This window comes from Pezoporus occidentalis, unplaced genomic scaffold, assembly GCF_034315485.1.
Source record: "Pezoporus occidentalis ecotype Australia unplaced genomic scaffold, CSIRO_AGI_Poc_V1 ctg286, whole genome shotgun sequence".
Taxonomy (NCBI): domain Eukaryota; kingdom Metazoa; phylum Chordata; class Aves; order Psittaciformes; family Psittacidae; genus Pezoporus; species Pezoporus occidentalis.
Window position 1 is genome coordinate 1 of NW_026914785.1, and position 23,880 is coordinate 23,880.

Sequence of the window (23,880 nt, forward strand, 5' to 3'; positions counted from 1 at the left end):
AGCCCTCGCAGCAAGCTCCTCAAACCCACTTTTAAAATGTAGGAGCTGTGAAGGAGTTAATAAAATTGCAGCCACTCTGAGACAATCATTTGGAGTTAGAACATTACTAGAAAAGAAAGCAGATAACATTTGCTGTGTAAATGGGGAAGACAACCCATACTGTGTAATTGCTCCCTTAATTTCTTTCATAGCTTTCCAGTCCATAGGAGTCCAGACAGAATGTCCCTGAGAATTTATAACAGGGAATGCAGCAGGAACATCTGTCGGTAAAATAGTACCATCTATAATTGCATCCTGAATGCAGCCTCGTCATCTCATGGCACTCGGATTAGCTTTATTAGATGTAGGAGTCGGTGGTAACGGCACATCACACGGACTGATCTTATCTGTTTTGTTCCGTTTTTTCTAGTTTTTCTGGGGCTTGCTGCCTCTCCTCCCCCAGACTCCTGCAATTGTTTATCTAAGGATTTTGTCCATTGTCCCCAGTTCCACTCACTTTGCAGCTCCAGTGGGAGTGATGCAAGCGGTGGTTTATGTGGCGGAGGTGGGTATTTATTCGGAGTTACACTCTCCCCCTCAGGAGACTCCCACCCCGGCAAAAATTCCTGGGGACTAAGTTTAGGGGCAGTAGCAGCACGAAAAGGGTTAACATCAGTTTGTTTTGGTTGCTCAGTAGCCGCTACTGGCTCCCGAGTATCAGCTGGAGCTACCGCTGGTAAAGGCGTTGTTGACACCGGATAGGGGAAAGGCGCAGGGTCCTCAAACTTTCGTACAGTACTGTGCGCCGGTTTTTGACCAGAATGTTTTATGCCCGAAACAGACGACACTACCATGGCTGTAGCACGGGGTGCTGAATCTAATGTAGGTGCCAAGCTCTGCTGCTGTGAAGGTGAGTCAGAGAGAGCTGTAAAAGCGGATTTTGCCGCCTGTTTCTCAGCCTTCATTGTGGCTAGAGTCCCTTTTAGTAGTAACCAGGGGGCAGCAAGAGACTTTGCCTCTTAAACCCACAAGTAACTCGATCCCACAGGCATGCCCCAATTTTTTCCCAAGTCCCGAGATCAAAAGCTTCATTAACCCCCTGGATCAGCTCTTTTTCTTTACTCCAGAGCAACAATCTTTTTAACAGGTTATTGTCATATTCTATCCCTCTCACTGAGAGGATATGCTGGAAGAGCTTAAGGATGACCATTGTTTTTTTTCCCATCCTAACCCTCTTCCAGACCCCGTCGGCTGTTACCTTATTTGCACTGTGCAGTGTCTTCCGGGCTCACTAGGCTCCGTTCCGAGGTGACTACCTCCCGATCCTGGTCCTGCCGGACCGAACCCAGCCGACGTCCCTGCGGCTCCACGTTTTCCACTTTCTTCGGTGCCACGCGCTATAATTCTTTCAGCTTCAATATGAAAAATATGGGGAGTCCCTGTTCAGGCACCAATTGCCGCAGAAACTATATGGACTCAGTCAGAGATCAATATGATCAGACAAAAGCCATTTATTACAAAGCCTTAACCCCTTAAATACTATTTCTTACATGCACTTACAGTGATTTGGCATATTATGATTGGATACATGTCTTGAAGAACCTTTGCAACTAACATATAATTGGTTAAGCACAGGTGTGGGAACTTGACCTCAAAAGCTTGCCAACAGTCCACAGTTCTCATTAACTGGGTGAAATCCAGCTGCTTCTTATCTTGCTTGTTTAGGCTTCTTTGGGCCTCTCATGGCCTTACTGTATCTTTCAGGATTTTCAGAGTTTATGTACCAGTTATCCATTCTCCTGTGAGAACACTGTCTCCACACCCTACTCACAAGAGGAAGACTCATTTACTTCATCTTGAGACCCTCGCCCATGACTGGGGGTGGGGAGACGGGATACTGCGTGGGTGCAAAGGACCTTCTAGCTCATTATAATATGAAGCGGGGATAGGACATGAATATGTATAGGTGTATTGTGCAACCTTGTGAATATATATAACTTTAGAGAATAAATGTAGAGGGAAACAACACTGAGGTACGCATGCCTTTGGAGGAGCTACCCCCCATGTGTCTCAGCGCTGAATAAAAGCATACCTACTTTACAACTTCAAGGAGTTGTGGAGTTTATCTGTGTATCAGTATCATACGAAAAGAGTAAGGAACACGTGATTTAGCACCAAGCAGAAAACATCTAGATAACACAGATAAATATGATTAATAAACAAGGAGATATATATTGCCTGGACACAGATAATATATTCACAGGGAGCCAGACCAGACAGTGAATCACTACAGCTTGGAACTTCATCCTTAAATACAGGGAGATTGACAGGTCACCTCACATCACTTCAGAAAGTAGACATAGGACTTCCATAGCAACAAACATTATCTGAATCAATCAGGCTGGAAGGGACCTAGGGAGGTGTCTGGTCCAATCTCTTGCTTAAAGGAGAGTCAGAGATGAGATCAGATCAGATTGTCCTGAAAATATCCCGAGGGTAGAGATTGCACAACCTCTCTCCACAACCTCCTCCACTGCTTAGCTGTCCTCAGGGGGCAGTTCTTCCTAACATCCATCAGGAATTTCTTGTTTCAATTTATTCCCTTTGTTGCTTGTCCTGCTGCTGTGAACTGCTGTGAAGAGCCCAGCTCAATCTCTTCCATCACCTTCCTGTGGGGTGATGCGGGTTGCAATCAAGTGCTCTTGAAGCCATGTCTGCTCTAGGCTGGAAAAACCTCGGCCCTGCAGGTTCTGCTTGCATGGCAAGTGCTTCAGACACCAACTATTTCAGTGCCCTCCTCTGAACCATCTCCAGTTTGTCAGTGTCTTTGTTGTATTAAGGGGTGCACAGCTGGATGCAGTATTTCTGATAAGGTCTAATGACTGCCAGGTAGACTGATTAACCCTACCCTCAATCTGCTGCCAGCGCTGCTGGCTTTCAGGCAGCTTGGGTACTGTCAGTTGTCTTTGCTGCAAGGATGCAGCAGACTTTTGCTCAGCTTGCCGCCCACCAGCCCAAGCAGTTTAATGCGCAGGTCATTTGTACCTGCACAGAGCTAGAATGTCCCCAGGTTTCCAAGTGTCGATGGTGTTGGTGTAAACATCCCTGACAAGCTTCCTTTGTAGAAAGGTCTGAGTTGGAAATGCAGCTGTGTGAGGATGTTTCAGGGAAAAAGACAGGAAGAGCTCTTGGTTAAGTCATAAGCCTTTGGGATACATGCTTGCACAAAGCTGAAGGGAGCTGGTTCCTGAGCAGTGCAGCAGGTACGCAAAGCTGCTTTGTCACAATAGTTTCCATTTCAGATTTGCATAGTCTAAAAGAATGCTGGGGCATATGTATTTATGTTGCCTCATTTTCACTGTTAACTTTTCCTGAAGGATAAATAGGTAGTTGTTTCTTAAGTGCCGTGGACAAGGCATATTTCACAGCCTCTCTCTCACTGGGGCCTAGGACTTGGCTAAGGTTTTTGATTGTCACCGGAGTTCAAACGTAATATTTTGTTATTTATAGTAAGTACTGATTTTCTCATAGTATTTTCCTGTGGTAAATGGCATTTCGTTTTCAAATGAAAGGCCTGTGCCTGTCTTGCCATGTAACACCTGGGTCTACACATGTAAAACTTTCTAGCTGGGTGGTAGGTAGGTAGGTAGGTAGGTAGTAGTGCTGCCCTTCCAATTCCAGTGGGCCATACCTGCCCAGGACAAGTGGAACATGAGCAAAAACGTGTACAGCATCAAGTTCTTTTTGTACCCGTATGTGTGTCTTCATGTTCCTATATAGAGCCAGAAGGGATTGTGACAGCGTCACGGTGACCCATCTCCTCTCCAGTGGCATGTGACTGCTACATCTGATCAGTGCTTAATTGTTTGCAAAGAATTTACCAGGCAAATGTAGCTGCTGTGTTGGCTCAGGGGGTATCTTAAACCAGACTGTTATTTTTCTGTTTATTAATCATTCAGAAGTCGTCTTTTTTTTTTTTTTTTTTTTTCACTGTTACTGTGGATAAGTCACTTTATCTTTGTAGCTGGTACATGTCATCAGGCAAATTTGCATGGATCATTTCTACAGGACTCGCTATGATCTTTCAGCAGATCACAAGAGTCTGCATTTAAGATTGGAAAAATACAAACCTTGTTTCTGCACAGGGTCAGGGTCAAACTTTTCGGTGCATCTTGCTCAAAATTCACTTTCTCAGACATGATAGCCCCCCTCTTGCCCACACCCGTACCGGCGCGGAGACCCTTCCGCCGAGTTTCCCTCCAGACACGGGAATAGTTTGAAGCCGGAGACCCGAGCCTGGAGCAGCCGAGGAGCCGGTTTGCTCTTCCGCCTTTTGACCGCTGGTCCACACCGGGGTCAGCGCCGCAGCGGGAATCACGGCCGGGGCCACCCGACGGCAGGGCTGCGGTCACGGCGGGTGCGGGGACTCCCCCGCCCGGCGGCAGGGAGCGGCCCGCTCGGGCCCGAGCGGCCGCTGGCACGAGCCGCCCCGCTGCCGTCTCGAGCCGCCCCGCTGCCGGCTCCGCCCCGCTCCCGCTGCCGGTCCCGTCCCGGCGCGGCCTGCCGGAGGCCTGCTCCCGGCGCAGCTCCGCCTGCTGCCGCCGCGCGGGGGCAGTCCCGCGCCTTCCGCTCGCCGCTCGGGGAACGGGCTGTGGCCGGGGCCAGGGCCAAGGCCGGGGCCGGAGCTGGAGCTGGAGCGGGCGGGACCGGCGGCCGAAGAGGGGCGGGGGGCAGGTGGTGCGGACGGTGCCTGGTTAAAGGGGCGGGCGCGGCGGCGCGGGTAGGCGCTGTTTTCGCTCCGCCTCCTCTACCTCCGCCTCGTAGTGCGGTGGTGGCGGGCAGGGTCTGGCAGCGGCCCCGAAGCTCCTCGCCGAGGCGCTTCGGCCTCTGCTCCCTTTTTCCCGCGGTCGCTGTCGGGTCCCAGCGCGATGTCGGGCGGCGCGGCTGGCGCCCCCAAGCCTCTCCCGTCCTCCGGGCCCAAGTCTCTGCGGGAGATGCCGCATCCCCTGGCCACGTCTAGCAGCGAGGAGATGGGGCCGGCGCTTACCCCTAGCCCCGACCTGCTCCTGCCCCGCAGCATCGCCGACAAGGTACAGCCCAGGGGCAGGGGTGCGCGACTTTGGGAGGGGTGTCTGCCCTTGCAGGGAGCAAAGGGAGGAGGGTCGTGTGTATGTCTCCCTGCCACATTCTATTCCTCGGATGCATCCCCGGCTCCCCGCAGGGAAGTGAAGCCCTTGGCGCTGCTGACATCCATTACAACAGCCTGGGGCTAATGGGGGGGGGGGCGAAGACAGCCGGCGTGGGGACTGCAGGCACCGTGTCCGTGTCCGCGAGGACCAGCTGGAATACTGGTGCTCCCACTGTCACCAGAGTGGCTGCGTGAGGCAGGGTTTTACTGATTGTATCTTCCCGTGGTTCATACCCTCTACAGATGGGTATGAACGCTTCAGGAATTGCTGCAACTCCCTCACAGTCTCTTTCCTGTAGCCCTAACGGGAGCCTTGGGGTTCCTGTTGTTTCCTTACTGCCGAGCTTGCCGTTATTTTGCCTGTGATTGTCCTCTCCATAGCTGAGCTCCTGCTCGCTTCTTCACAGTAGTGGAAGATGGAAAGGATGCTGTTGTAGGAATATCTGGGACGGCTTTCCCGTCCCTAGCTCTGGCATGTGTCTGCGGGACACTAGCAGGCTTCGTGAAGTGCTTTGCCTGTGTGGGGGCCTTGGATGTGATAATGCCGGAATGTGGAAGCAGCAGTAGCAGCACGGCACTGCTGATACGTTAACTACACTTGCAAGGACTTGATATCTCTGTGGGCATAGTTCCTGAACTGTCTTAAGGTCGGATTTCCTGGGAGCAAGCGCTGCAAGGGATGAGATCGGCTTGAAGCTTTATAGTAACCTGTTCTGGGGCAGCTCGTGTGTGAACAAGGTGCTACAGAGCTGCTAGTAGCAAGAGGTGCTTCCTGTGGTGGTTGTCCTCGGCAGTGTGGAGCTCCTTCTGGGAAGGACAGACCTGCTAGCCTCCAAAAACGCAGGGGGCTGCCCAGCAGTGTCTGGTATGTATCTCTCATGTTCTAGGGAAATGAGTCAGGGTCATCAGGCCTCTTCCATGTGTCAGCTGTGCTGCACAGATTCAGCACTTGTTCCTGCCCAGGTCGAGGACCCCCTTCTCAAACATTTGCCCACTGTTGTGCAATTAAGAAGCCAGGCTTACCTTCCCTTTGTGAAAGTATATACCCCTTCATCTAAGAAAATTGTCAAAACGTTGATGGCCCTATGAGACAGAAACTGACGTGATTAAGGTGGGGGTATGAATTGCGGAGTCTTTTGTCTGTGATAGATTGGATTTACTCATGTAATGAGGTTGCTGTCTGACCAACCTGCAGCAATAGGAGTTGCTTTTTGTGGGTCCTTGTGTGGTGGTGGTACTGTACTCTGTTAGCACTGTCCATCCACATTGCTGTGTAGCTAGTAAAAAGCGCTGTTGCAAAGAATAGCTCACACCCTATAACTTCTTTCCTTAGCTGTACTAATGAGCTTTTTTTGCTTCTGGAGCTCAAGCAAGCGCTTCTCTGCTTTACTGCTTTGAGGTGCCTGAGAAGTGTATCAACATCCTTGGTAATCTTGACGCACAAATAACTCTGTAGCCTCAGGTTGCGGTCAGCTAACTTCTCATTAGTGGAAAAGATTTTGCCCAGTTTTTCTACAAGCAGCACAGGTGTGTAACCCATTCTAGGACTGTCCTGTTCTAGCACTTTGCATCAGAGAAATACTCTAAAGGGGAGAGCAAAAAGGGGCTGATGTAAGCAATTTTTAGACTTGAGAGCAGTTTTGTGGGTGACCTGGAAATGGCACTAGGGTAATGAGCCTTGCAGAATAAAAGGATTTCCAGTAGGAAGAGAGAAGCATTCTTCTTTTTTTTTTTTTTTTTCTTTTTTTTTTTCCTTCTAGCTGAATTAGCAGGAAAAGCCAAATGTCTGATCCTTCTGGTAGAAGGAGTCCAACAGCTCTACTGTGTGAGGGATGTCCCTTCTGCTTAATACCTGATGCACTGGCAAGAAAAAAAAAATGATCTGACTTCTTTCCCGGTTTAGGAAGAACTGGTGTTCCTAACTTTTAAGGCAATAGTAAACTTTAACCACTTGCACTGTGTATTGCATAGTCTAGAGAGTGAGTATGGTAAGTGGAGGTAAATAGGTAAAACTGTCTTTTAAGCAGTTAGTATGTCTCCTGGTCTTAAGCTGTGGTGGAAGGTCATTAATCTTTTGAAAGGCTGCCTCACTAATCGACTAACAATGTGCGGATAGCTCCAATAGTTGGGTAACAGGAGGTCAGTATTCAAGTCTGACTTGGGCTTAAAGCTCTACAGCTGTTCTTTATTGATTCTTGAATAGGAATTCTGCTCCTCTGCTCTGTGGGCCTTTCCAAGAGTCTTTCTGGAGAGTCTGATTGAGATTAGCACCATAGACGTTTGGGAAAAAGTCTCCAAAGCTTCAGAGTGCCTCTGAGTCCTTACACTTCTGTAAGGACCACTGTCCATAGCCTGGTCTGTACTAAGACATTTCTCTGGCAGAGGAATTGTGGCCATGTCTGACCCATCTCCATGAAGTGGGTAACTTTCTTTTTCTGGGTGTTTCTTACTGCTCTAAGTAAATATTTCCTAAACACTGCTGCAAGATTAATGTAGCAATGCTCCGAGGGGAGAAAGTGCCCATAAAGCAGTGCTTCAATTTCCACTGCCATAGATGTGCAGCCTGCAGTGGTTGAACCTTTGGCATCACTGATTTGCTTTCTTTAAGGCCTGTTTTCTTTACTTTTTTGGAGCTACTCTGTAAGAACACTAATTTATCCTGAATCAGGAACACTGCCTATGTGTCTCCTGTTGGGTTTTGATACAAATGTGGGAATAATCTAGTATCTTAGACCCTGACTACCTTTGAAGTCTTGTGAACCTTTGGTTGCTGTTTAAGAGCAGTGGCTAATACTACTAGAGCAGTAGGTCATGGAAAAGAGAAGGAAAACCTGTGCTGTTTTCTATGGCTTTCCTGGTTCTAAGTAGGCTAGTTTCAAGTTTTCTGAATCTTGTGAAAAGGGATGCAGAGCTTTCATTGTCTGAAATAGTGTCCTCATCCTGACTTGGAGAGAATACTTTTAAGAGCCAGGAAACCTTGACTCCTGAGCAGCATCTAATGTATTAAATGAAATGGACATTTCTGGCTAAGCACTTGGCTTTCACAGCAATGCTGCAGCAAACATGAAATACTTGAGTTGTGGGTTAATGTCTCTGAAGCATATTTCTGTACTGGTCAGACCTTTCTATAGTAATCTTTCTGTTCCCCTCAAGTCTAATTGCATTAAACATCGTTTGTCCTCATACCTGACCACCATCAGCTTTTATGAGCTTATTTGGAGGCTTTGCCCTGCTAGCCTCCAAATAAGGAGACAGCTAAAGCTGAACCTAAGCAATAGCTTCCCCCCCCCCCCCCTTTTTTTTTTTTCCTGTTAAATATGTATATTTATTTATTGAGCGGGAAACATGCAGGAGGAAACAATCCCTCAGGATACATGACTGGGTCCACTGCAGTTAGCTATTTAAAAAGAGTTCTTGCTCTCTTACAGAGTTTTGGAAAGGCATACAAGCTAATTGAGATCTGCTTTTCAGCACAGATCCTCTGCAGAGGAGGGTAAGACAAATGGGGAAGTGTCAGTGAGACCTTCTTTCCTTTTTTCCCCTTTTTTTAAAAAATGAAAGCAAAACCATAAACTTCTGCTTGCATGTGACTGCTTGATTCCAGTTCACTTGTCACTTTTGATAGCGAATCTGCTGCATGCACTAGGACAAACACTTTGACACTGAGGCAAAAAGGTGTTATTAATGCTTTTCTGGGTTCAGAACAGAGGTGAGAAGTAGATGGTATTCTGCTGTGTGATTGTACCTAAATGGTTGTGTAAGTATGGTAGAACTCAGGATGCAGCCTCACTGAGGCTGTGCAGATTTAATAGCACACTGCTAATAGTGTTGGGAGTGCCAGGCTGTGCAGAATTAGGAAGAAAGTATTCTGTATGGCTTACTCAGGCTGTCCTTGCCTGCTGTGGTCCTTGTAGACCTTCTAGACTTGTGAGAGTATTTTCTTAACAGGATGATGTTGGCTGTTCTTGATATGGTTTGCCTTGAGACAGCAAGGCAAACTGATAGGGTTCTGACTCCCAGTACTGGTTTCTTGCCTGGCACTCCAAAATCTTTTATATCCCGCCTGTCCTAGGGCTCAGACTGCCTTGTCTTTTTTCAGACATCTCTGATGACCTGATAGTATACTTGTGGCCAGCTACCAATAACCTGTTCAGCTTTTCTTCTTTGAAGATGTGCATGTCTTGTATTTGGCTCTGTTAGCACTGGACAGCTGAAGTGAGCTCCAAGGCTGTTTTGCACATAGTATATCAAGCAGAACTTATTAAATACCAGGCTTGCGATAAATTCATAGCTTGAATTTGCTAATTCATGGAGATGAATGTTAAAATGCGTACTGCAAACTTCTGATTACCAGCTGAAAACCATTGCTTGCGTGCTTGCTCATCTGCTTCTAAACTACAACCCTGGTGAGCCCCTAGGCCTGAATTAGCACTTGATCAAGTATTTATACTTGTTGTGTTTGCTGGAGTGCTGATACCTAGCACTTATATTCTGGAAGGGAGCCTGGCAGCTCTCCAACAAAAAATATACAAAGAGTCTGGAGAGCTACTTCCAGCCTTCCTGGTTCCTAGTTTATAATTATTGCTCTTAACTTCATCCACCCACAGATGAAACCATTTTGCAGTATAATATGAAAGCTTAAAATAGATCTGCCTGAGCTTCTACAAACCTCTTCTGTGACTACATGAGAACTGTTGAACCAACACCATGTATTGCTTTTAAAGCAAGCTGGAGGTAAATTCTCAGTCTTGGGAGAGACTGAGGGCTACAGAAACTCAGGAACTGAAGTTGATGAACTTGTGAAGCAATGTCAGTGTGGATGGGTTGATCTCGGTTCCAATCTACAGGAACACAGAACTGACAATCGCAGAGAAGTTGAAGCTGGGAAGCATCTCTAGATAACTTCTAGTTCAAACCTTTGGCTCAGACCAGGGCTAGCTAGAGCAGGCTGCCCAGGGTGCTGTGAAGCTTTTGAATATCTCTCTGGGCAACCTATTCCTGCATCCAGTCACCTGCAAAATGAAATTTCTTTCTCACATTTAAGTGAGACTTTCAATTTGTTCTGTTGTTGGAACAGACTGAAAAGAGTCTGTCACCACCTTCTGTAGACCCTTCCATCAGGTATTTATCCAAATAAACATTCCCTGAGCATTCTTTTTTCTAGGCTGTTGGCCTCCTTTGCTATGAGGAATATTCTTGGCTCATGGTCAGCTTTCAGTCAGTATCTGGTGTGTGGTGTGGATTTTTGTGTTTTTTTTTCAGAAGGAAAGCCCCCAGCACATGCTGCTGCTACATGGAGTTATTCCTGCTAAGTGCAGGACTTTGCATTTTCTCAGGTTGAGTTTCATGAGGTAGTCAGCCTATTTCTCCAGCCTATTGAGGTCCCTCTGATGTATCAAGTATTCTACCATCTGATGTATGAAGTATTCTACCCAGTTCTGTACCCTCAGCACAGTTTTTGAGGATGTAGCCTGTCCCATCATTACGTCATTAATGAAGGTGTTAAAAAGTTGTGGCCCTCTTACTGTCTGCTGCTGTACTCTGCTAATGACTGCCTTCCAGTTGGCTTTTGTGGGATCACAACCCTGTAAGCCCAGCAGCAAGTCATCTCTTTGTAGCAGGTGTTGGTTAAGCATGACTTCCCTGAAGTCCATGGTGACTTCTCATCACCATGTCTTTTGTGCCTTTGGAAATAGCTTCCAATATTTGCTTGATCACCTTTCCAGGGACTGATGTAAGGCTGACCTGCCTGTAGTTCCCTGTATCTCCCTTCTTGAAGACAGGAGTGACACTTAGTATCTTCTAATCCTTGGGAATCTCCCCTTGTCGCCATAGTAAGGGAAGATAATTGAAAGTGGCATTACAGTAGCATCATCCAGCTCCCTCAGCGCTTGCAACTCTGTCTCATCATGGGTTTATGTCATCCCAGTTTGTTGACCCTAACCTGGTCTTCCCTCACTGATGGTGCGTTTGCCTTGTTCCAGACTTTCTCACTGGGCTCAGGGACCTGCAATCCCTGAATGCTAGTCATCTCAATAAACACTGAGGCAAAGAAAGTACCAAGTACCTCAGTTTTACACATGTCCTTTGTCATCATATTGTCTGCCCCATCACACCTGCGTTTTCCTTGTTCTTTATTTTGCTGATGATGTTTCTGTAGAAACCTTTCTTGTTGCTGTTGTCATCCTTTGCCAGACTTAGCTCCATACCACTGAATCCATCTCTGCATGCTCAGAGATGTATTCCTCAGTATTCCTCCTGGGTCAACTCTGCCTGCTGCTTCCTTTTCTTACACTTTGTTTTGTGAGTTTAGTCAGGAGCTCTGTGTTCATGCATGCAGGTTTCTAGCCACCTTTTCTTGATTTTTCTGCTTATTGGGATGCACCAGTTTTGATGTGGGAGAGGTGTTCCTTAAAAATCAACTAGTTTTCCTGAACGCTTCTCCTGAACAGGCTAAAGTCTGGGGTTGCAATACTGCTCTTTGCTTTGCTGCCTCCTCTTGGGATCCTGAGCTCCCAGAAGCTCATGCTTCTGTGGCCGAGGCACATCCTGACTTCACATCTCTGACCAATTCCTTCTTTGTAAGACTAAAGTTCAGCAGAGCGTTTTCCCTCATTAGCTTATCAGTCACCTGTGCCAGGCAGTTGTCATCAGTGCCCTTCAGAAACCTTCAGATTGATGTCACCTCCAGCAAAAACTGTAATTCAGGCTGCCCATAAGAACCTGTGAACATGAGGCTTTTTACAGTAATCCCCTGTCCTTGTCTGAAGAAGTGCTTGAAGGACACAGATATTTTGCTTTCTGCCTAGGGCAGCAGCATTGGTAGTTTGGTTTACCTGTCTTGTAACTGTTTCAGAATTCACTCATTTATGAAGCTGTTATCCTGGCGTTGTCTTTCTCCCAGTGACTGCACTGAATGGCAAGGTTATGTTGCATGGTAGATACGTTAAATTACTGAACCATGGTTCTTAGGCCAGGAAGCTTTTAGGCACAAGCAGTGTGCTACATGTTTCATTAGCGGGCCATCACCTCTGGAAGGCTGAGCTTAGTTATTGCCTTTTTTAAAAGAACTGCTGTCTCTTCTATTGCACTGTGTGTGTGTGTGTGCACACATGAACAGCTCTTTTGTGGTCTCCTAATTAAGAGAAAGGACTCAAACCTAGCATGGCTTTCAGCTTGCCATCAGTGCTCTACCCACAAGCAAGCTGCTGGCTGAATCCATTTCCTCTCCTGTAATTCTGGTAACTAGAACTGCTTTCTCTAGCTATTTCATCTTTCAAACTCATATCACTCGTATAGGTTAATACAATGCTATCTCATTGAAGAGAGCACTTTTCTCCTTTCTGCTTGTCAGCCACTCTAGGATTTGTTGTAGAAGCACATACAAGATCACATTAATCTGCTTGATTGCAGTCGCCTTCATTTAAAGCACACTTACCAATAAAATCCTATTTCTGTAATGGTATCTTACAACATACGTGCTCTAGTACTGTCGTAAAACTGGTTTATGTCTGAAACTGGTCTCTTTGATCTGCAACTTCCCAGTACAGCAAGTTTCTCTGGAAGTGGCAGTTCCTATCTCTTCTGAACAAGACTAATGATAGTTAACATCTGATCTGGGGCAAACACATGCATCACCGCATCACCATAACTGTCTTGGTACCGTTAGGTTTCTTTTAATCTTTCCATCTGGTAAAACTGAACACAGCTTCTACTGTATCACAGTATTATTACCTGTGGTTCTTATTTCAGCATAATGGAGGGAGTGGTATACTTGGAGGTTGGGCTTGGTGTTCAAGCTTTCATAATCTTTTCAGTAGGATTGCTTCATACTTAATGAGACAGAGTGTTAAAACCAGATATTCAGAATGCATATAGAGGAACTTGGTTCTTCAGCAGATTTTCAGAAGGGTGAGTCTTGGCAATAACTTGTCAGCCAGGGTGGAAAAAGTTATGCTTGGTGGTCGGAAAGAATCCACTGGGCTGCCTGTGCTGGAATGCCTTAAACCTACCCAAGATGTTGGATGCTCTCTGAGCTCCTTCATGGGGAGAAAGGAATAATCAGATTAAGAACCTCTTTTTTTTTTTTTCACAGCTGTGTGGACACATCATTCTCCTGTTGGTGCCTCAGGGGTTAGTGATAAGCCTTGGGCTTCCCTGTAATTAATAATGAGAGGGACAGAGGATAAAGATGGAGGGTTTTGCACTGACACACTGTGATCTGGGAGACATCAGTTCCTAGTGCAAACTACTGTCCCGGTGTCTTCTAGCAGTGGGGACTATTCTTGTGGTTATCCCGAACAGATCGTCTGGCTGTCCTGTCACATGAGCCAGTCTCTTCCTTATCTGAGTGGAGAGACTGGTTTCTGTAAAGTAGGTCGTGAGACAAGATGGAAGCTTTTATGTGAGACTTAGTGCTGCTACATAAAAATCTACTTGAAACACCTAAACTGCAACTCTGAGATTGTAACTTGCATGTTCCTTCAGTATGCATAAGGCAGTACAGCAATTATAAACAACATTTGATCTTGTGTAATTATCAGAAGTAACTTCACTGAGGCTTGTACTCTGCTGACCTTGAGCAAGGTGTTAAATGCTGAGCTTTTTAGCTGTGGCTGACTTGCCTTTGTGAGCCCAGGATGCAGTACAGCTGAGATGCCATACTTTGGCTGGGGAAGACTACTCCCACCGCTACAACGAAATGGTAGCAGAAAATGCTGCCTTGGAGGTGGTGACAGCTGTGATGCTGAAGTAGAAGCTGAGTGAATTTGCTCTTATTAACAATTTATGCTTAGTAAATCATCAAAATACCATGGGGAATCTGTTTCTCTTCCAGGTAATGTTCACTGGCAGCGAGGTAGCTGCTAGAAGCAGTGTAATGACCAAATGAAAACGGGAAACAAATCCAGTGACTCTTTTAATGAGCTAGCATTCCCAGTGCCAGCCCAATTTAGATGGGTTATTGACAGATGAATTTATGGGGCATGTTTTATTTTCTAAATTGGGAAGGCAGGGGGTGGAAAGAAGTGTTGCTGTCAGCTGTAGGTAATACTATAATGGCAAAAGTATTGATTATCAACCAGATACTTCAGAAATCATGAAGTATTCTGTCTGAATAAGTGTGTAGGTGACACAGGTTAGTGGAACTAGCTGAAATTGTTCTGAAAATGAAGGCAATAATAAAAAAGCAAGACATACAACAGCAAGAAAAGAGCTCAGCCAAGAGCTGTATTGAGAGTGGTGTTCAAAGCATAAATTCCTTTGGAGAACAGCTCTGTCAGAGCTACAAAACAATGAGCAGCAGGTGAGGAGTTACTGTGGAAATAAAAGCAGTAGTGTGTCTAAGCCCTGAAGATGGGCTTCTGTTGGACTCAGGTTTGTGGGTTTACGTATCTTAGGTTGAAGAGAGCAGTACTAGCATATGGGAGCAAAGACATGAAAATGCGTGGTACTCTTCACTGCAGGAAAATGATCAAAAACCAAACAGTGGCTGGATTTTCTTGCTTCTAGATGATACCCTCAAATTAAGGAGCGCAGACCCTACTGACAACCTCTCTGCCTGTCTTGGAAAATAACAGTTGCAGTGGTCTGTAGTGTTATTAATGGTGGATAGCTTACCGCTTTGAAGCACATGCTTTAGTCCTGATTATTATTTAGTCTATGCTCCAGCTTCAAGTTGAAATTTAAGTCTGAAAAACCAAGCTTTTTTAAAACCACCTAATGCTGTGTATCTGAAAGCAGCTATTAGCCTCTCAAAGACAAAAAAGTAGCAAGAGGTGAAGCTTCTCTGTTGCATTTATGGGGGAAGCTGTTACTACATTGGTTCAATGCCCTGTCCTTATGGGAAGCTGTTGCCTCAACATTGCTTCAATGGAAGCAATCTTGCTGTATCCTTCTGAAGAGCCTCTTAGGGTGTAAAAAAACTGGGTCTCAAAGTTTGTCATCCTAGTTGGCCTCACTTTACCAGTGAGCTTGAATGATGTGATGTGTTCCTTGAGAAAGAATATACTGCAGTGCAGGTATTGCTCAAAGGCAGAGAAGCCTCTTCCCACTCAGTGCTGTGAATGGTGCTAGCAACAGCTACTTTTGATTAGCTTAGTGGTGAAAGTGCTGACATGTGGCAATGGTTAGGTGATAAACTACCCAAACAATACTCAAACCCATGCTTACCTTGGTAGTACTAGTGCCTTTGCTGTAGCTTTTTAGGTCATAGAATCATAGAATAATTAGGGTTGGAAAGGACCTTAAGATCATCAAGTTCCACCCCCCCTGCCATGGGGAGGGACACCTTGCACTAAATCATGTCACCCAAGGCTCAGATGCTAGAATAAGGCAAATTGCAAGTGGAAATCTTGGATGCTGCCATGGCAAAGATGCGTTTTGGATTATTGTCAGGAAAATCCCTGTGAAAATGTAATCAGTACTGTTTATTACATGTGGTCAGCTTGGTCTCTTCAGGATTTGCGTGCTGATTTTCAGTCTCCTGATTAGCTTGTTCCTGGTTCAGTATACTTCACTTGAAGCTATGTGTGCCAGATATGCATTGTGCCGCAGTGGCTGTCTAGGATCATCTAAATGTATTAGTCTATATATCTTATGCCTTGTTTCTTCCCTCCATCAGTCTCTGTAGGTATGAGGAAATACTGCATGGCTGCTTTTCCTCACTTGCTCACCTTAAAGCGAGGGACTGAAGTGGTCATACTGTGTGGTGTTTTTTGTTGTTTTGTTCTGTTTGTTTGTTTTTCTTACTTTGGTTATTTTACCTCACTGGGAGCAAATATCTTTCTACCTGAAAATGTCTTGTTTGTCAGCAAACATGGTGGAGGGCCAGCTACTAAATTGCACCTGAATAAACTGACCTGGAGAGCTCCTCCAAAAGCACACTGCTGCAGCTCTTCCAGGCTTTGAGATGAAAACATGAGTTCTTCCCTTTGAACACCTCTGCCTTACTTGCACAGTGACGTCTTGTCAGTCTTAACTGGCTGTCATGAAACTTCCACTGATCTTGTGTGAGGAAATGCTAATGCAACTCATCTGAAACAGTGAGCACAAGGAAACCCACATCGTAGTGCAGCTTGGAAGTATATTCTTGCTTGTTTAAATGAAACCAGGATACTGAAGTGTTTTCCAGCTCTCTATCATTTGTTTCCTTCTTGTTTCTACTCTCTGCTTCTCCCCATTATTTTGCATCTGTTCACATTTAAAAATTACAGTTTGCTTTCAAAATCATCTCAGCCAAATAGGCACTTTGATGACACTGGATAGCTAGATAACTGATGCCGATAAACCTTTTTCTAGAGAGTGAACAAGAAAAAACTGTTGCTCAGTATTTCTGCAGAGCTGTAACACAAAGCTGTATGTCTCTAGGAGAAAGCAGCTGAGTTTGAACAAGCTTAAACTGTTCCACCTATAATCAGATGTAAATCTGGCTTCTTGGATTGGGAATGACTCCTAGTCATATGCTGGATTCAAGTTTTCCTGCTCATGGGCTGAATCCTGGCTGCTTCTTTGCTAGTTAAAAGGTCACAGCTCAGGTTCTGAAAATAGAGCTTTAAACAAAACACTGGGTGTGTTAGGCTTGCTCATTAATGAGGTGCTCTTTAGTGTACTAAAATGGGTTACGTGATGTTCCTGTGCGCACAGGTGCAAAAAAGCCTTTTGACCTTTTGGGCACAACATAGCACAGTAAAATGGTTGATTACATGTATATTACATCAGATTAAACATCTGTGAGATGCCTTTCATTAGACTTATTTTTTAGAGTGCAGTCTGAACCACATGTAGTTTAAGTGTGACAGTTCCCCTTCCAGACTATCAAAAGAGGCTACCCACTTAAGGACTTTGTGAGAACAGACAGAGCCAGACTGTATGAACAGATGGTCTGATGTGGTCTTGACATCTTATAGTGACACTCCCCTCTATCCCCATGCACAGGAAGGATGAAAGTGAGCGGTATTGTAGCTGAGTCCTGGAAGACTTCAGCAGCAGAGGTAGGAGATGGCTTATTGCTCTTCCTGAAAATCCTGTTTGCAGGAAATGCTTCTGTGCCCACATTCTTGCTCTGGTTGGCTTAACTACGATGACTTATGGGAAAACAAACCACAGTGTAAAATAATCCATCCTATGAAACTTGGCTGTTAGCCTCAGGAAAGAGATGGGAATGCCATGACCTGCATGAGAAGGCTTGGAAAGTGCTCATGTCATATAGAGTCTTTTTGAAGCTTGTTCCAGTCTTTCTCTGTCCAGCCAAAGTGCAAAGAAACACTATTCCAAATATGATACCTTTATAAGCAAGAGTATAAGTTAGGCCTTGAGTGGTACCAAACTGCATGCTCTTAAATCAGCTGCTGTATCTGAAATTCTTATTTTTTTTTTCAGGGATACTGAGGAGTCTGTCTCTAGATAACTCTGACCTACAGAGCAGAAATACTAGCTTGTGATGAACACCAGAACAAAGTCATCAGACCTGTGGCTTGGCAGCATGCTGTACTCTGACACCCATTTAAAATATCCTGAGAGCAAATTGGTCCAGTCTTTATCTAGAGGCTTATTGGTTAGATGTGCAGAATACCAGTGGTACTACTGGAACTGTAGAGGTGTGGCTTGGGCCAGGAGTGGTATGCATGTCCCGTTAGAGTTGAAGGCTTTCTGCCCAACACTGCAGGGCCCACAGACTTGCTGCATAATACTCCCATGTCTGGGAAATAAAAGACCTGGACAGTGCTGGGTCCTCAGTACCAAGCACTGTCCTGCCTCTGCTGGTACATTTCTAGGTAAGAGCAAAAACTGCTTTGAGCTTGGTCTGTATTGCTCTTAAAATAGCCTCAACCTTGCAGTGTGATTTTTAGATGATTAATATAGCGGGAAACACTCGCCTCTTTTGAGGTAATAATCTTGTTCCTTGTGAGTACGCCTACACATACTATACTCTTCCCCATTAATGGAGAAGGATGTCAGGAGCCGGTGTACATGTTATTACTTACCCTTTCCCAGGAGGGTAGGTCCTTCCTTAGAAGTTGATTCTTGCAGTTGTCAAACTACAACTTAGTACTGTCTTGTTTGTGGATCAATGTAGAAACATGGTACTTCCTCCTGGGAATAATTAAGGGGGTTGGATCTTAACTGTGGGCTTTTTGTTTGTGTGGGGTTTTTTTTTGTTTATTTTTTTTTTTCCTTTTAGGGGGGGAGGGCATTAATCTTGTAGAGCAAAACTGCCTTCTTGGCCCGTCTTCCCTTCTGTGTTCAGAGCATTCTCTCTTCTCTGCAGCCTGGGTCCCCACTTCAGTTACTTATAGTAGCTGCCCAAAAACATGTGCAAGAGAAAATGACATGCAGCATCTCGCATAAGTCTCAAATACATGTAGAGAAGCAAAGCTAACCTCTATTAGCAAAGTATGATGCTGATACCTGATAGAGAATAATACTGAACATATATGAAAGGGAAACAAATACCTTTTCTTCCCTTCTTTTCTATCTGAAGAGAAATGAAGGTATTTCTCTGCAGCTAGTCTTGGATTATTGTTTTGTGCAGACTGAGATTTCAATATACAGATACTCAGTGAGATCTTCTAGTAGGATACTGTGCTGTCAGTGACAGATGAACTGATCTAGATGGACTGAAGGATGCAAAGGTGCTTTCTGTGCCTACACAGAGCTGAGCCGTGTACAGGCCAGTGACACAGAACTCAAACAAAAAAAACCTGCTTTCAAAACCTGCTGGGATGAACTGAGAGGTGCTATGAGCAGGTCTTTGAAAGCAGAATTAATGCAAACTTTTATAGTGTTCTTGGGAATATTTACATCTAAATCCCTTTTGTTTTCTAGTCACCAGCAGCACTTCTGCTATGGCTTATTGTTGAGTATTGATGATACAAAGGTAAGGCTGCTCCAAAAGTCACAGTATCACAGTATGCTAGAGATTGGAAGGGACCTCAAAAGATCACCTAGTCCAATCCCCCTGCCGGAGCAGGAACACCTAGATAATGTTACACAGGAATGTGTCCAGGCGGGTTTTGAATGTCTCCAGGGAAGGAGACTCCACAACCTCCCTGGGCAGCCTGTTCCAGTGTTCTGTCACCCTCACTGAGAAGAAGCTTCTTCTCAAGTTTAAGTGGAACCTCTTGTGTTCCAGTTTGTACCCATTACCCCTTGTCCTATCACTGTTTGCCACTGAGTAGAGCCTGGCTCCATCCTCGTGACACTCCCCCTTTATATATTTATATACACTAATAAGGTCACCCCTCAGTTTCCTCTTCTCTAAACTATAGAGACCCAGCTCCCTCAGTCTTTCCTCATAAGGGAGATGCTCCACTCCCTTAATCATCTTCGTTGCCCTGCGCTGGACTCTCTCCAGCAGGTCCCTGTCCTTCTTGAACTGAGGGGCCCAGAACTGGACACAATATTCCAGATGGGGTCTCACCAGGGCAGAGTAGAGGGGAAGGAGGACCTCTCTCGACCTACTAACCACCCCCCTTCTAATACACCCCAGGATGCCATTGGCCTTCTTGGCCACAAGGGCACAGTGTTGGCTCATGGTCATCCTGTCGTCCACTAGGACCCCCAGGTCCCTCTCCCCTACACTGCTCTTTAACAGGTCGTTTCCCAACCTATACTGGAACCTGGGGTTGTTCCTGCCCAGATGCAGGACTCTACACTTTCCCTTGTTATATTTCATCAAGTTATTCCCTGCCCAACTCTCCAGCCTGTCCAGGTCTCGCTGGATGGCAGCACAGCCTTCTGGCGTGTCAGCCACTCCTCCCAGCTTAGTGTCATCAGCAAACTTGCTGATAGTACACTCAATTCCCTCATCTAAATCACTGATGAATATATTAAATAATACTGGTCCGCATACTGACCCTTGAGGCACTCCACTAGTTACAGGCCTCCAGCTAGACAGCCCCATAGACTACAACTCTCTGGCTTCTCTCCTTCAGCCAGTTCACAGTCCACCTCACTACCTGATCATCCAGACCACACTTCCTCAATTTAGCTGTGTCAGCTGCAATCATTGTGTGGAATCATTGTCCCCTCAACATGACTGTATCTGTGGTTGTGTATCTCTGGGAAATGGATGGCAGAAAGCAACAGAATGCCTTGAAACACAAGAGGAATGGTACAGCACTCTGAATTTCAGAAGGGAAGCAGTGAGGCTGTAGTAGTGTGGGCCTGGCTGTAAGGTCCTCGAGGTAGGCACAGATATTTGGGGTTAAGTGCTCCACTTGCCTCTGAACAGCAGTATTGCTTAATGTCTCTTACTGTCACCTAATACTTGTTGAATGAGAGCTTTGTGCTTGCAACACCAGGTGGTTTCAGGCTGACCCTTCACAGAAATGAGTTTATCTGTGCCTGTGAGTCTCAGCTGAACCACCTCTTCCACTGCATGGACTGCTGCTTAGACATCAAAGCTGCCTGGTTAAGCTGTATGCTTGCTAAGGCAGGATAGGTGAAAACATTCTAATTGTAGAAGCTGAAGTATTGTCTAGCTGCTTGTAACTCAGCAGGAGATTGCCTGATCTTCACTTGACAATAAACCAATGCCTATAGAATTTTAGAACTGTTTTTAGCTTTGAAGGATTGAATCCTGGATGCTTTCTCTGCTGTGAAAGCACTAGAGGAGGTGGCTATCCAGAAGACTGAATGCCAAGCTCCTGAGGTTTTACTTTATGTGGATCCAAGATGCTCCTCAAATCCAAAGTCTTGGAAAAATCTCCTGAGAGATTGAAGGAGGGAGAAGGTGACATCAGCTGGAAAGTTCCTAACTCATTTTGCATCTCGCATGTAGACTTCTAGTTTATAAAATTAAGATGAATTTTAAACTGGAATGAAGTGAACTTCTTGATAGGCTTAGTATCTGTTGCTGGGTAAGCTAACTAGTCAAGGTGTTTGGACTGCATATACAACAAAAGAATATGAAGCTGCTTCTTCACCAGATAGCAGCCTGCATAGTTGGCAGGGCTTATGCATTTCCAACATAGGCAGTTAGTTCCTAGCTGCCCTGTGCTGTAAGGTACCAGACATGTGCTGCTTGAGTCATCTGATCTCATGTACCCATAAATTTGGGTGTCTTAAGGAATCCTGCAAAACCCATAGGAATGCATGGAGTCTGTCTATAGGTGGCTGTACAACTGTGCACAGAAGCCTAGTATTTAACCGTTAGATCATGAACCTGGAGGTCTGAATGTTGTGTTGCTTCTGCTATGGCTTGTGATACTGACTGTGCTAGAACTTCACCTGTCCTGCTTCATAAGCTGGTGACAAAGCTTTGAGACTGGCCTGAGGAGGTGAGGGACAGAGGCTAAGGATTTTTGCTCTTTCGTTTAGAAATAGCTGTGAAACTTTAGGAAGTCTTCATGGATACTCTCTAAGACTCGAAGAATGTCTTGACAGAACTTGTTCTCTGTTCTATCTGCCTGGCTGCCAGAAGCAGCCTCCCCTCCTCCCTGCTATGGGACTGCTCAGGTTCATGGCATATTCTGAGAGAAACAGGCTGTGACAAACAGGTTTGTTTTTTTTTTTCTTGTGTGAAGAGCTTTGTGAGCAGTAGGTACCTGCTGGAAGTTGCACTGTGCTGATATCTAATAATCCAGATAGGTGCTTAACGACAGTGCATGAGCAGATGCTTGATGCACTAAAGGTGAAGCTGATGCATGAATCTCTGGCACTGAAGTCAGACTCTTATACAACGCAAGCAATACTAGTTAGTACTTCAAATGCTTGTGGGTATGTAGCTACACTAACAGGTAGAAATGCAAATGGCTACAGTTGTCCTTCCTGCTAGGCTCTACAGGACATTCTCCTCTTTCTATGGCAAAAGCAGACTAGAATAAGATGATGCAGTCTTGTTTTGCCACTGAAAAAAATCCCCCAAGTCCCATAGAAGAAAGCCAGGACCAGTTAACATGATTAGGAGGTGCTCTGCTGAAAGGATTACAGCCCGAAACAACTACAATTGCTAGGCCATCTGCTGTGACACTTCAAAGCCTACTTTTTTCTAGTAATAGGAAAGACTTCAGCAAATGGATTCTGCCTGCTGCTAAATGAAGGTACAGGAGTCACAAGCATTGTTCCTTGCGTGGCTAGGTAGGAGGCTCCACTCATAAAGAAGGACACATAGTTAGCTTCTAACTTGGCCTTCAACTACTCAAAACAAGACAAGTAGCAAGGCGTGATGCCAGGTAAGGGTTCTGCCATCACAGATGAGACAGTATAGCGCAGTACTACTTTCAATGTATACATCCTCTGTCCTTCCCCCCCACCCAGCTAGCAGACCTCCTGCGCCTTGCCTGAGTTTGTCCAGGAGCTTCACTTGATCTAGGTTTGGGGTATTATATCCAAGGCTCAAATGAGGTAAAAAACTGTTATAGCCTTTGTTTTAAGGGCTGAGACATTCCACAGGAATTCCACAGGACCCATGACTGCTAGAACACACTCAGGTTGAAGTGGATTCCAGCCTTCACAAACCTCTGCTAGAACACACTCAAATAGATTGAAGCAGATTCCAGCCTTCATAAATCTCTGCCCTTCTTTAAAACTGCAAGACATGCTAGTATGATATTGTTAATCTATCATCTGAGTCGGTGAGGAAAGTAGCTAACTTTATGCTGGTGGCTGCAAGCTCCGTCTTTGGTCCTTCCTCCAGATGATACAGAGTTTTCAGATTTTAAGCAGATTCCATCATAGTCTTTAAAATCTCTTTTGGAAGGTTTTGTTACAAGTTTTTCAGATCTCCTGTGTGACCAGGCTTAAGCTGTTTCTGCAAGTTAATTTATTTCCATACTGGAAGCTTAGAATTTGACTGGCTGCATTTCTGGCACAACTTGTCTTATACTAATGCTTATTGCACATGGGCAATGATGATCTGTCTTTTCCTTTTGGAAACAGGAACGGATTTGTCTACAGCTTCTGCAGCGTCCCAGGGTTTGCTTTGCTTTTTACTCTGCTCAGCCAAATCCCCCTGTCTAGCTGAACTGCACATTTTCTGAAGCCATCTCCTGTTGCTAATCTTATCCTGTCTTCTGCTTATTCTGTGTAACTCCAACAGAACTCCTTATCTGCTGAGAAATTGTAGCATTGCTTCTTCCTGCTGTACATGCTCCTGATATGTTAAGTCTGAGCCAGATGCTTTTGTATTTCAAGCTGTCTTCCTCATCTATGAGCTGGCAAGCTGTGCCATTCCCATCCTGTTTCTTTGCCCTCTGAAGAGAGCACTTGAGTGCCTACCTTCTATTTCTTGCTCACTTGCCATTTAAATCTGAAATCTCTCATTTGTTGGCAGCCACTTCTGGGCATTAGCTGGGAGAATGCATTTGACCTGTTAGTAGATATTTAGATCATATTAGATCATAGCTTTCCCAAAATGTTTAGGCTAAAGACTTATTATTCTCCCGCTTCATAAGGCAGTCTTCAAAGTGAAGCAATACTACCACAATTCTGCAGGATTGCAACAGGGCTGTCTATGAAATCCCAGTACTCCCATGTTGTGTTTGTGATGAAAACTGTAGGAACTCAGCCTTGTCCTTAACCATTGTCAAAGGCAGAGTAGCTTTAACTTGAAGCTTTCACCTGTAATTCTGAATCTGTGAACAAAGGAGGACTTCTTGTGAAGACAGGGTCTACCCATGTGCAGCTGGAACAAAAACTACAATTGCATAAGGAACACTGATGGACAAAGAGGATCTTAGCTAAACAGGATTACTTTGCTAAGATTACACGTT

At 45.2% G+C, this 23,880-nt stretch overlaps 1 protein-coding gene across 1 annotated transcript in view; it reads left to right on the top strand.

Annotated features, from left to right (window-relative positions):
• Nucleotides 1-4,723: 4,723 nt before the first annotated feature.
• Nucleotides 4,724-23,880, top strand: part of SNX30 (sorting nexin family member 30) — a 40,554-nt gene continuing 21,397 nt past the window's right edge. Inside the window, exon 1 of the mRNA XM_062625993.1 lies at nucleotides 4,724-5,069. Within this exon, the coding sequence (XP_062481977.1) occupies nucleotides 4,908-5,069 (162 nt within the window). The 5' untranslated portion in view covers nucleotides 4,724-4,907. The remainder of the gene's footprint in view (nucleotides 5,070-23,880) is intronic.